We start from the raw sequence: 13912 nt of genomic DNA on the forward strand, positions 1-13912 counted from the left end.
TTAAATACGGCTGCTAGAATCCTGACTAGAACCAACAAATTTGATCATATTACTCCAGTGCTAGCCTCTCTACACTGGCTTCCTGTCAAAGCAAGGGCTGATTAAGGTTTTACTGCTAACCTGCAAAGAATTACATGGGCTTGCTCCTACCTATCTCTCTGATTTGGTCCTGCCGTACATACCTACACGTACGCTACGGTCACAAGACGCAGGCCTCCTAATTGTCCCTAGAATTTCTAGGCAAACAGCTGGAGGCAGGGCTTTCTCCTATAGAGCTCCATTTTTATGGAACGGCCTGCCTACCCATATCAGAGACGCAAACTCGGTCTCAACCTTTAAGTCTTTACTGAAGACTCATCTCTTCAGTGGGTCATACGATTGAGTGTAGTCTGGCCCAGGAGTGTGAAGGTCAATGGAAAGGCTCTGGAGCAACGAACTTCCCTTGCTGTCTCTGCCTGGCCGGTTCCCCTCTTTCAACTGGGATTCTCTGCCTCTAACCCTATTACAGGGGCTGAGTCACTGGCCTACTGGGGCTCTCTCATGCCGTCCCTGGAAGGGGTGCGTCACCTGAGTGGGTTGATTCACTGATGTGGCCATCCTGTCTGGGTTGGCGCCCCCCCCTTGGGTTGTGCCATGGCGGAGATCTTTGTGGGCTATACTCAGCCTTGTCTCAGGATGGTAAGTTGGTGGTTGAAGATATCCCTCTAGTGGTGTGGGGGCTGTGCTTTGGCAAAGTGGGTGGGGTTATGTCCTTCCTGTTTGGCCCTGTCCGTGGGTGTCCTCGGATGGGGCCACAGTGTCTCCTGACCCCTCCTGTCTCAGCCTCCAGTATTTATGCTGCAGTAGTTTATGTGTCGGGGGGCTAGGGTCAGTTTGTTATATCTGGAGTCCTATTCGTTGTCCTGTGTGAATCTAAGTGTGCGTTCCCTAATTCTCTCCTTCTGTCTTTCTTTCTCTCTCTCGGAGGACATGAGCCCTAGGACCATGCCCCAGGACTACCTGACATGATGACTCCTTGCTATCCCCAGTCCACCTGACCGTGCTGCTGCTCCAGTTTCAACTGTTCTGCCTTATTATTATTCGACCATGCTGGTCATTTATGAACATTTGAACATCTTGGCCATGTTCTGTTATAATCTCCACCCGGCACAGCCAGAAGAGGACTGGCCACCCCACATATGCTCTCTCTAATTATCTCTTTCTTTCTCTCTCTCAGAGGACCTGAGCCCTAGGACCATGCCCCAGGACTACCTGACATGATGACTCCTTGCTGTCCCCAGTCCACCTGACCGTGCTGCTGCTCCAGTTTCAACTGTTCTGCCTTATTATTCGACCATGCTGGTCATTTATGAACATCCTGGCCATGTTCTGTTATAATCTCCACCCGGCACAGCCAGAAGAGGACTGGCCACCCCACATAGCCTGGTTCCTCTCACCAGAAATGTTGTTTCAAGTGTCCTTTGACAGCTCTTTGGTCTTGGCCATAGTGGAGTTTGGAGTGTGACTGTTTGAGGTTGTGGACAGGTGTATTTTATACTGATAACAAGTTCAAACGGGTGCCATTAATACAGGTAACGAGTGGAAGACAGAGGAGCCTCTTAAAGAAGAAGTTACAGGTCTGTGAGAGCCAGAAATCTTGCTTGTTTGTAGGTGACCAAATACTTATTTTCCACCATAATTTGCAAATAAATTCATTAAAAATCCTACAATGTGATGTTCTCATTTTGTCTGTCATAGTTGAAGTGTACCTATGATGAAAATTACAGGCCTCTCTCATCTTTTTAAGTGGGAGAACTTGCACAATTGGTGGCTGACTAAATACTTTTTTGCCCCACTGTATATACACAGTGGACAAAACATCGACATAGCTTTTACCTGGTCAGTCTACGATTCCTTATTGATGTCACTTGTTAAATCCACTTCAATCAGTGTAGGGGAAGAGAAGGTTAAAGACGGATTTTTAAGCCTTGAGACATTTCAGACATGGAACACCGTTTTTGTACTTTAGTTTTATATTGAGTTTCATCCCCTCAGAAGATCACAATGGTGTGAACGGGAGCTGACAGAATCGTGATTTAGACCTGAGATTGTCCAATCGGATGGCTCTGATAAGAGACCAGGGGTCAGAGGTTATCACTGTCACCATGAAAATAGACCATCCAATGTTCCAACAGGACTTTGTTAGTTAGTTAACAGCACTCATTCACACACCTGGTGAGAGCCATACACTGTACACTGTGTGCACATAACATTAAGAACACCTGGTGAGAGCCATACACTGTACACTGTGTGCACATAACATTAAGAACACCTGGTGAGACCAATACACTGTACACTGTGTGCACATAACATTAAGAACACCTGGTGAGAGCCATACACTGTACACTGTGTGCACATAACATTAAGAACACCTGGTGAGACCAATACACTGTACACTGTGTGCACATAACATTAAGAACACCTGGTGAGACCAATACACTGTACACTGTGTGCACATAACATTAAGAACACCTGGTGAGAGCCATACACTGTACACTGTGTGCACATAACATTAAGAACACCGTCCTAATATTGAGTTACACCCCCATTTGCCCTCAGAACAGCCTCAATTCATCTGGGCATGGACTCTACAAGGTATCGAAAGCGTTCCACAGGGATGCTGGCCCATGTTGACTCCAATGCTTCCCACAGTTGTCAAGTTGGCTGGATGTCCTTTGGGTGGTGGACCATTCTTGATACACACGGGAAACTGTTGAGTGTGAAAAATCGAGCAGCGTTGCAGTTCTTGACACAAACCGGTGCGCTTGGCACCTACTACCATATCCTGTTCAAAGGCACTTTCATCTTCCCATTCACCCTCTGAATGGCACATACACAATCCGTCTCAATTCTCAAAGGCTTGAAATTCCTTCTTTAACCCGTCTCCTCCCCTTCATCTACATGTCTCCTCCCCCTTCATCTACATGTCCCCTCCCCTTCATCTACATGTCCCCTCCCCTTCATCTACATGTCCCCTCCCCTTCATCTACATGTCCCCTCCCCTTCACCTACATGTCTCCTCCCCTTCATCTACATGTCTCCTCCCCCTTCATCTACATGTCTCCTCCCCCTTCATCTACACTGATTGAAGTGGATTTAACAGGTGACATCAATAAAAGATCATAGACCAGGTGAATCCAGGTGAAAGCTATGTTATAGAAAGAGCAGGTGTTCCTAATGTTTTGTGCACACTTTGTGTATGTAATAGGTACATTAGAATATAAAGGCCCATAGTCCAGGTGGTGGTTTCTCTACTTACCGTCTGCAGGCCTCGTTTCTCCTGCCATTCCTCCATACTGCTGCTACTGCAGGGGGGCAGATCAGCCATACAGCAGAACCACGAGCAGGTCCAGGCCGGGGTGAGGTCGAGGCAGCCGGGCCAGGCCGGGGTGTGGTCTAGGAAGCAGGGCCAGGTCTAGGTAGCAGGACCAGGTCTAGGAAGCAGGACCAGGTCTAGGAAGCAGGACCAGGTCTAGGAAGCAGGACCAGGCCGGGGTGAGGTCGAGGCAGCCGGGCCAGGCCGGGGTGTGGTCTAGGAAGCAGGGCCAGGTCTAGGCAGCAGGGCCAGGTCTAGGCAGCAGGGCCAGGCCGGGGTGTGGTCTAGGCAGCAGGGCCAGATAGTATCTGCTGCCTGGCCGTAGGCCTATCTGTCCATCTGTCCGGGGGTTGTGGTGGTCTGGCTGGTCATGCTAGCGTAGTCTTCTGGGCTGCAGGGTGCGGTGTCTTTGTCTCCCGGAGGTTCTACAAGACACGAGAGTGTCATCAGTTAGAGTGGAATCAATGGAAACATTATGAACCAGAACATCTCATTTCAGCTTTTCCATAATAGACTGCTTTATATGTTTATATTTATAGTTGTCATATCATTTTTATAACATCACACTTATTCTATGGTGGTGTGTTTTAATCATAGAGAATGATAGACTGCCAGCAGCATACCTCTGCTGGCTTGCTTCTGAAGCTAAGCAGAGTTGGTCCTGGTCAGCAGCATACCACCCTGCATACCACTGCTGGCTTGCTTCTGAAGCTAAGCAGAGTTGGTCCTGGTCAGCAGCATACCACCCTGCATACCACTGCTGGCTTGCTTCTGAAGCTAAGCAGAGTTGGTCCTGTTCAGCAGCATACCACCCTGCATACCACTGCTGGCTTGCTTCTGAAGCTAAGCAGAGTTGGTCCTGGTCAGCAGCATACCACCCTGCATACCACTGCTGGCTTGCTTCTGAAGCTAAGCAGTTGGTCCTGGTCAGTCCCTGGATGGGAGACCAGATGCTGCTGGAAGTGGTGTTGGAGGGCCAGTAGGAGGCACTCCTTCCCAATGCCCCAGGGCAGTGATTGGGGACATTGCCCTGTGTAGGGTGCTGTCTTTCAGATGGGACGTTAAACAGGTGTCTTGACTCTCTGAGGTCATTAAAGATCCCATGGCACTTATTGTAAGAGTAGGGGTGTTAACCCCAGTGTCCTGGCTAAATTCCCAAACTGGCCCTCAAACCATCACGGTCCCCTAATAATTCCCAGTTCACAATTGGCTCATTCATCCCCCGTAACTATTTCCCAGGTTAATGAGAATGTGTTCTCAGTCAACTTACCTGGTAAAATAATGGATAAATAAAAAATGTATGTGTGGGCATGGGCAGCACCATTGAGGCCATCTCCATTTTGAAGAGGTACATTTTTTGCTTCTACTACTTCTATGAGTTGGTAATCAAACTGAGAGGGTGTTGTCTGAACAGGTATAAAGACAAGGTTGGTAATTTACTGTCACCTCCAGTTATGGAATGTTTGCTCACAAGATAGTATAATTCATTGGCTGATCCCTCCCAATGACCTGGATGGAATTATGTGATCCTTCCTTAACCCACAGGAAGTCCCACCCAGTTGACTACTTCAAAGTGGTGAGAGTCCTCAATGGCACTGCCCATGTTAAAACAGGCTTTTAGGCACTAGTGATCACTATGGTTTTAATAGACTGGAAGAGGGTTGTCACTTGACCATCACATGAAATGAAATTGGACAGGTAAACACACCTGTGGACATTTCATACACTCAGATTATAAAACTATAGAAGTAAAGTAGACCTGAATCAGAGCTAGCTAGCTGAGTGGGACCTGGATCAGAGCTAGCTAGTTGAGTGGGACCTGGATCAGAGCTAGCTAGTTGAGTGGGACCTGGATCAGAGCTAGCTAGTTGAGTGGGACCTGGATCAGAGCTAGCTAGTTGAGTGGGACCTGGATCAGAGCTAGCTAGCTGAGTGGGAGCTGGATCAGAGCTAGCTAGTTGGGTGGGACCTGGATCAAAGCTAACTTAGCTCGCTGAGTGGGACCTGGATCAGAGCTAACTTAGCTAGTTGAGTGCGACCTGCATCAGAGCTAGCTAGTTGAGTGGGACCTGGATCAGAGCTAGCTAGTTGAGTGGGACCTGGATCAGAGCTAGCTAGTTGAGTGGGACCTGGATCAGAGCTAACGTAGCTAGCTGAGTGGGACCTGGATCAGAGCTAACGTAGCTAGCTGAGTGGGACCTGGATCAGAGCTAACTTAGCTAGTTGAGTGGGATCTGGATCAGAGCTAACTTAGCTAGTTGAGTGGGATCTGGATCAGAGCTAACGTAGCCAGCTGAGTGGGACCTGGATCAGAGTTAACTAGTTGAGTGGGACCTGGATCAGAGCTAACTTAGCTAGCTGAGTGGGACCTGGATCAGAGCTAGCTGATGAGTGGGACCTGGATCAGAGCTAGCTAGCTGAGTGGGACCTGGATCAGAGCTAGCTAGCTGAATGGGAGCTGGATCAGAGCTAGCTAGTTGAGTGGGACCTGAATCAAAGCTCGCTGAGTGGGACCTGGATCAGAGCTAACTTAGCTAGCTGAGTGGGACCTGGATCAGAGCTAGTTAGCTGAGTGGGACCTGGATCAGAGCTAACTTAGCTAGTTGAGTGCGACCTGGATCAGAGCTAACTTAGCTCGCTGAGTGGGACCTGGATCAGAGCTAGTTAGCTGAGTGGGACCTGGATCAGAGCTAACTTAGCTAGTTGAGTGCGACCTGGATCAGAGCTAGCTAGATGAGTGGGAGCTGGATCAGAGCTAGCTAGTTGAGTGGGACCTGGATCAAAGCTAACTTAGCTCGCTGAGTGGGACCTGGATCAGAGCTAACGTAGCTAGCTGAGTGGGACCTGGATCAGAGCTAATTTAGCTAGTTGAGTGGGACCTGGATCAGAGCTAGCTGATGAGTGTGACCTGGATCAGAGCTAGCTAGATGAGTGGGAGCTGGATCAGAGCTAGCTAGTTGAGTGGGACCTGGATCAAAGCTAACTTAGCTCGCTGAGTGGGACCTGGATCAGAGCTAACGTAGCTAGCTGAGTGGGACCTGGATCAGAGCTAATTTAGCTAGTTGAGTGGGACCTGGATCAGAGCTAGCTGATGAGTGTGACCTGGATCAGAGCTAGCTAGCTGAGTGGGAGCTGGATGAGAGCTAGCTAGTTGGGTGGGACCTGGATCAAAGCTAACTTAGCTCGCTGAGTGGGACCTGGATCAGAGCTAACTTATCTAGCTGAGTGGGACCTGGATCAGAGCTAGTTAGCTGAGTGGGACCTGGATCAGAGCTAACTTAGCTAGTTGAGTGCGACCTGCATCAGAGCTAGCTAGTTGAGTGGGACCTGGATCAGAGCTAGCTGATGAGTGGGACCTTGATCAGAGCTAGCTAGATGAGTGGGAGCTGGATCAGAGCTAGCTAGTTGAGTGGGACCTGGATCAAAGCTAACTTAGCTCGCTGAGTGGGACCTGGATCAGAGCTAACGTAGCTAGCTGAGTGGGACCTGGATCAGAGCTAACGTAGCTAGCTGAATGGGACCTGAATCAGAGCTAACGTAGCTAGCTGAGTGGGACCTGGATCAGAGCTAACGTAGCTAGCTGAGTGGGACCTGGATCAGAGCTAACGTAGCTAGCTGAGTGGGACCTGGATCTGAGCTAACTAGTTGAGTGGGACCTGGATCAGATTTAGTTAGTTGAGTGGGACCTGGATCAGAGCTAACGTAGCTAGCTGAGTGGGACCTGGATCAGAGCTAACTTAGCTAGCTGAGTGGGACCTGGATCAGAGCTAGCTAGCTGAGTGGGACCTGGATCAGAGCTAGCTGATGAGTGGGACCTGGATCAGAGCTCAGCTAGCTAGCTGAGTGGGACCTGGATCAGAGCTAACTGATGAGTGGGACCTGGATCAGAGCTAATTTAGCTAGTTGAGTGGGACCTGGATCAGAGCTAACTTAGCTAGTTGAGTGGGACCTGGATCAGAGCTAACTAGTCGAGTGGGACCTGGATCAGAGCTAACTAGATGAGTGGGACCTGGATCAGAGCTAACTTAGCTAGTCTAGTGGGACCTGGATCAGAGCTAACTTAGCTAGTCTAGTGGGACCTGGATCAGAGCTAACGTAGCTAGCTGAGTGGGTCCTGGATCAGAGCTAACTTAGCTAGCTGAGTGGGACCTGGATCAGAGCTAGCTAGCTGAGTGGGACCTGGATCACAGCTAACTGATGAGTTGGACCTGGATCAGAGCTAATTTAGCTAGTTGAGTGCGACCTGGATCAGAGCTAACTTAGCTAGTGGACCTGTTCAGTCCTTCCTTGGTAGCGTGTGAGATGTGAAGGATGTCTTGCTAACGTTACTACCACCAACTCAGCGTATCGACTATGTGGAGCCATGCAACTAATGTAACGCGTTATAACTTGGAGGTTGCAATAACGCAACTTGCTCGATAGCTAGCTATAGTTAGCCCACCTCAATCAACACAAGCTAATACTAGCAAAGTGTCAGCGTCCTAAAAATATATAGTTACTAGTTAGCTAGCTAAAAAGTCCAAAAGAGTTAGAGAAAATATTCTAGACTCGTTGAAAAGCAATAGTTTGATGATTCTGCTGCTTGCCAGTCTCTTCTAACACCAACAGCTTTCCATCCTCCCCCTCCCGTTTCAGCTCTCTGGCAAGCTCAGTGCGCATGGTCCCTGAATGAAAAAACATTGAAAAGCGAATTGATGTAGAAAACGCACATCCACTCATTCCGCCACAAGGGCAGAGAGAGGGGCAGAAATAGGATTCCCACACAGGAAGCGGAATGATCCAACTTTCCGACAGCTAGTTTACAGACAGTCAACAACCCGCTGAAAGCAACACAACAATAACGCCTAGGGCACGTCATACTAGAAAGACAGGCCATGTCTGCCATAACCAGACCACTGGAGCCGAATAAACTTTTCCTTTAAATCTCTGATTTCTCCTGTCCAAACTCGTCGAAATCTGTCACAGTGAAAGTGTGAAAATCAGTTTGGCATGTACCTGTTTTTGTCGTCAAATCAAACGACCGCTCTAATTCAGCAGATTTCTTCAGCAGTCCCCGAGCCAGACAATGAAATCTAAACATCCGATCATCAATTCTAATCATGATCGTGACGTATTCGCAGACAGAAGCCAATTAGATCATGAAATCAGGGCTGTTACATTCAACCCAGTGATGTCCCGCCCAGCGGTGACTTTGTGGGGAGGAGAGAGAGAGAAAACCTTTATACTGAACAAAAATATAAACGCAACATGTAAATGCACAAAAAACGTAATCCTCAAAAAATAAATGTTACAAACTTGTTTACATCCCTGTTAGTGAACAAATCCCCATTTGCCAAAATAATCCATCCACTTGCCAGATTAAATAGCATGCGCATGACACTGGTGCACCTTGTGCTGGGGACAATAAAAGGCCCCTCTAAAATGTGACTTGTTTCAGGAAACTAGGCGTATGTCGCACGTTACTACTTCACAGGAGAGGCATTTGAAAGTAAACATACATTTTAATCAAAATGTGTTTTTGTTTTTGGCAGAAATGCCTTCTGGAACTTGTGAACTTTCATGTGCCCAAATAAGAAACATATATGCCATCTTTAAATATGAATACAATTGTTAAATTACCAGCCTAGTTGGGTTAGCCACGGAAAAAGTCGGGGAACCTTTCCGTTAGCCATGATTGGCTGAGATAATAGATGGGCTGGACATGCTGAGAGATCAGTTCGGATTGGTCTGCCATGTAGCACGCTTCTGTCTATAACATGAGCTGCTCAATATGTGTAGGTAATCCTTTCTAACGCAGCTTTTTTGAAAGATATCACTAGGAACTGCAACAAAGAAGTTGACAGAGTTTTGAAATCAGTGGAATGCCCGGTGGAAGTATGATGGCTAAGGAGATGGAGAAAATTCTGCCGTTTGATTGCAAATATTATGCAGAGGGAGTCGAAAAGAGAACACCTGTCTCTGGATTACATCTTCAAACAAAGGGCAACCATAGCATCTGTGACAGAGAGGGAAAAGCGTTAATCCATGTGTACGGGTAAGAGAGTCTAGCTAGCAACATTTTCAGATATTGTATGTTTCTAATTTTGTCAAAGTCATTTTCATTGCAAGTTAAAGCATACTATTAGCTAGCTAGCTAAAGTTAACTGGCTGGCATCGCTAACTAACATTACGTGTATGATCTGTGTATTAATATTATTAGTATCTCAGAAAGCAATTTGCATTGCTAGTTATAGCCTAATGTTAGCTAGCTAGCCGACATTGATACTGGTTGGTTAAATTTAGTTAGCTGCAGATTCATGCATGGTAGTAACGTTATGAGTTGGGATGATGGTTCATTGTTTAGCTAGCTACATGTCTAAACAAGACTCCACTATGCAAGAAAACATCTCACTGTGCCATTTACACCTTCTGTATCCTGTGCATGTGACAAAAAAATATAGTGTGCATTTACCAGACTGTAATGTGAAGAACAACATAGGATATAAAGTTAGGCCAACGAGACTGTGTATAATAAACGGGTTTATAAGCGCGGATATCGACCCTGCCGCACGAGTATGCTTTTGCGGCACAGTCGATAGCGTGCCGGACCTCGGGCTCGAAGGTCGAGGGTTCGAGACCTGCTCCCTGCTGTTTCATTACATTGGTGTCAGATGTGATCGGACCTTGCATCCACGACATTGCGTGTGCTTGGCCGGTGAGCGCGTTCCTGTAAGACGTAGAGTCGCAAGCTAGCGCGAGGACGCGCACTTTGAAAGGAGGGAGTAGTGTAACGATCCTGGGTTTATACGCGTGGAAATCGATTCCAGGTGGTCGGTCACAAATGTAGGCCTTCATTGTAAATAAGAATTTGTCCTTAGCTGACTTGCCTAGTTTAAAAAAAGGTTAAATAAAAACAAAAGAAAAGTGCAGTTTTGTCAACACAATACCACAAATGTCTCAAGTTTTGAAGGAGCGTACAATTGGCATGCTGACTGCAGGAATGTCCACCAAAAACCACGTGTAACCACGCCAGCCGAGGACCTCCACATCTGGCATCTTCACCTGCGGGATCGTCTGAGACCAGTCACTCGGAGACTGCTGATTAAACTGAGGAGTATTTCTGGCTATAATAAAGCCCTGATTGGCTGTGACCCTGCCCAGTCATGTGCAATCTATAGATTAGGGCCTAATCAATTTATTTCAATTTAATGAATTCCTTGTATGAACTGTAACTTGGTATATGCGTTGAAATTGTTGCACATAACATTTATATTTTTGTTCAGTATAGTTACCACGACCATAAATACAAATTCCACCTCAACACTGTTGCCCTAGAGCACAAACAAAACTATACCTAAACATCAACACTACTTAACAGGTGATATTGTGCTTATGTCCCCAACCAAGGAGGGCCTACAGTAGAACCTACATCTTCTGCACAGATTCTGTCAATAAGACAAAAAAATAATGGTGTTCCAAAAGAGGTCCAGTTGCCAGGACCATATATACAAATTCCACCTCGACACTGTTGCCATAGAGCACACACAAATAGCTAAACTAGCTATAGTTTAGTTATAGCTAAACATCAACGCCATTTCACTTCCACAAAGATGTGACTGATCTGAGATTCAAGGCAAGAAGAGCCTTCTACGACGTCGAAAGAAACATAACATTTCACATCACAATTAGGATCTGGCAAAAAATAAGCAAATCAGGTATATAACCCATTGGCCTCTATGGTTGAGAGGTCTGGGGTCCACTCATCCAACTAAGAATTTACAAAATGAGACAAACATCAAACTGAGACTGCTGCAAAAACATCCCGTGTACACCTTAATCATCAGTAAATACAGGTAGTGGTGTTAATCACCAGTAAATACAGGTAGTAGTGTTAATCACCAGTAAATACAGGTATTGGTGTTAATAACCAGTAAATACAGGTAGTGGTGTTAATCACCAGTAAATACAGGTAGTGGTGTTAATCACCAGTAAATACAGGTAGTAGTGTTAATCACCAGTAAATACAGGTAGTGGTGTTAATCACCAGTAAATACAGGTAGTAGTGTTAATCATCAGTAAATACAGGTAGTAGTGTTAATCACCAGTAAATAGTGGTGTTAATCACCAGTAAATACAGGTAGTGGTGTTAATCACCAGTAAATACAGGTACTAGTGGTAAATACAGGTAGTAGTGTTAATCACCAGTAAATACAGGTACTAGTGGTGTTAATCACCAGTAAATACAGGTAGTAGTGTTAATCACCAGTAAATACAGGTACTAGTGGTAAATACAGGTAGTAGTGTTAATCACCAGTAAATACAGGTAGTAGTGTTAATCACCAGTAAGTGGTGTTAATCACCAGTAAATACAGGTAGTAGTGTTAATCACCAGTAAATACAGGTAGTAGTGTTAATCACCAGTAAATACAGGTAGTAGTGTTAATCACCAGTAAAAAGGTAGTGGTGTTAATCACCAGTAAATACAGGTAGTAGTGTTAATCACCAGTAAATACAGGTAGTAGTGTTAATCACCAGTAAATACAGGTAGTAGTGTTAATCACCAGTAAATACAGGTACAGTGTTAATCACCAGTAAATAGGTAGTGGTGTTAATCACCAGTAAATACAGGTAGTGGTGTTAATCACCAGTAAATACAGGTAGTAGTGTTAATCACCAGTAAATACAGGTAGTAGTGTTAATCACCAGTAAATACAGGTAGTAGTGTTAATCACCAGTAAATACAGGTAGTGGTGTTAATCACCAGTAAATACAGGTAGTAGTGTTAATCACCAGTAAATACAGGTAGTGGTGTTAATCACCAGTAAATACAGGTAGTGGTGTTAATCACCAGTAAATACAGGTAGTGTGTTAATCACCAGTAAATACAGGTAGTAGTGTTAATCACCAGTAAATACAGGTAGTAGTGTTAATCACCAGTAAATACAGGTAGTAGTGTTAATCACCAGTAAATACAGGTAGTAGTGTTAATCACCAGTAAATACAGGTAGTGGTGTAAATACAGGTAGTAGTGTTAATCACCAGTAAATACAGGTAGTGGTGTTAATCACCAGTAAATACAGGTAGTGGTGTTAATCACCAGTAAATACAGGTAGTAGTGTTAATCACCAGTAAATACAGGTAGTAGTGTTAATCACCAGTAAATACAGGTAGTGGTGTTAATCACCAGTAAATACAGGTAGTGGTGTTAATCACCAGTAAATACAGGTAGTGGTGTTAATCACCAGTAAATACAGGTAGTGGTGTTAATCACCAGTAAATACAGGTACTAGTGTTAATCATCAGTAAATACAGGTAGTGGTGTTAATCACCAGTAAATACAGGTAGTGGTGTTAATCATCAGTAAATACAGGTAGTAGTGTTAATCACCAGTAAATACAGGTAGTAGTGTTAATCACCAGTAAATACAGGTAGTAGTGTTAATCACCAGTAAATACAGGTAGTAGTGTTAATCACCAGTAAATACAGGTAGTGGTGTTAATCACCAGTAAATACAGGTAGTGGTGTTAATCACCAGTAAATACAGGTAGTGGTGTTAATCACCAGTAAATACAGGTAGTGGTGTTAATCACCAGTAAATACAGGTAGTGGTGTTAATCACCAGTAAATACAGGTAGTAGTGTTAATCACCAGTAAATACAGGTAGTGGTGTTAATCACCAGTAAATACAGGTAGTAAATACAGGTAGTGGTGTTAATCACCAGTAAATACAGGTAGTAGTGTTAATCATCAGTAAATACAGGTAGTAGTGTTAATCACCAGTAAATACAGGTAGTGGTGTTAATCACCAGTAAATACAGGTAGTAGTGTTAATCACCAGTAAATACAGGTAGTGGTGTTAATCACCAGTAAATACAGGTAGTGGTGTTAATCACCAGTAAATACAGGTAGTAGTGTTAATCACCAGTAAATACAGGTAGTAGTGTTAATCATCAGTAAATACAGGTAGTAGTGTTAATCACCAGTAAATACAGGTACTAGTGTTAATCACCAGTAAATACAGGTAGTAGTGTTAATCACCAGTAAATACAGGTAGTAGTGTTAATCACCAGTAAATACAGGTAGTGGTGTTAATCACCAGTAAATACAGGTAGTAGTGTTAATCACCAGTAAATACAGGTAGTAGTGTTAATCACCAGTAAATACAGGTAGTAGTGTTAATCACCAGTAAATACAGGTAGTAGTGTTAATCACCAGTAAATACAGGTAGTAGTGTTAATCAGGTAGTGGTGTTAATCACCAGTAAATACAGGTAGTGGTGTTAATCACCAGTAAATACAGGTAGTAGTGTTAATCACCAGTAAATACAGGTAGTAGTGTTAATCACCAGTAAATACAGGTAGTAGTGTTAATCACCAGTAAATACAGGTAGTAGTGTTAATCACCAGTAAATACAGGTAGTAGTGTTAATCATCAGTAAATACAGGTAGTAGTGTTAATCACAGTAAATACAGTAAATACAGGTAGTAGTGTTAATCACCAGTAAATACAGGTAGTAGTGTTAATCACCAGTAAATACAGGTAGTGGTGTTAATCACCAGTAAATACAGGTAGTAGTGT

At 44.7% G+C, this 13912-nt stretch overlaps 1 protein-coding gene across 2 annotated transcripts in view; it reads right to left on the minus strand.

Annotated features, from left to right (window-relative positions):
- LOC115125371 (highly divergent homeobox-like) overlaps window positions 1-8479 on the minus strand; it is a 53390-nt gene extending 44911 nt beyond the window's left edge. Inside the window, exons 1-2 of one of the 2 annotated variants that reach the window (XM_065020020.1) lie at window positions 8351-8479; window positions 3299-3780 (exon numbers count right to left, since the gene is read on the minus strand). In XM_065020020.1, the coding sequence (XP_064876092.1) occupies window positions 3299-3367 (69 nt within the window). In that variant the 5' untranslated portion in view covers window positions 3368-3780; window positions 8351-8479. The remainder of the gene's footprint in view (window positions 1-3298; window positions 3781-8350) is intronic. The other variant, XM_065020019.1, reaches the window with a different exon arrangement.
- Window positions 8480-13912: the final 5433 nt, after the last annotated feature.

This window comes from Oncorhynchus nerka, linkage group LG6, assembly GCF_034236695.1.
Source record: "Oncorhynchus nerka isolate Pitt River linkage group LG6, Oner_Uvic_2.0, whole genome shotgun sequence".
In the NCBI taxonomy this organism is placed as follows: Eukaryota; Metazoa; Chordata; class Actinopteri; order Salmoniformes; family Salmonidae; genus Oncorhynchus; species Oncorhynchus nerka.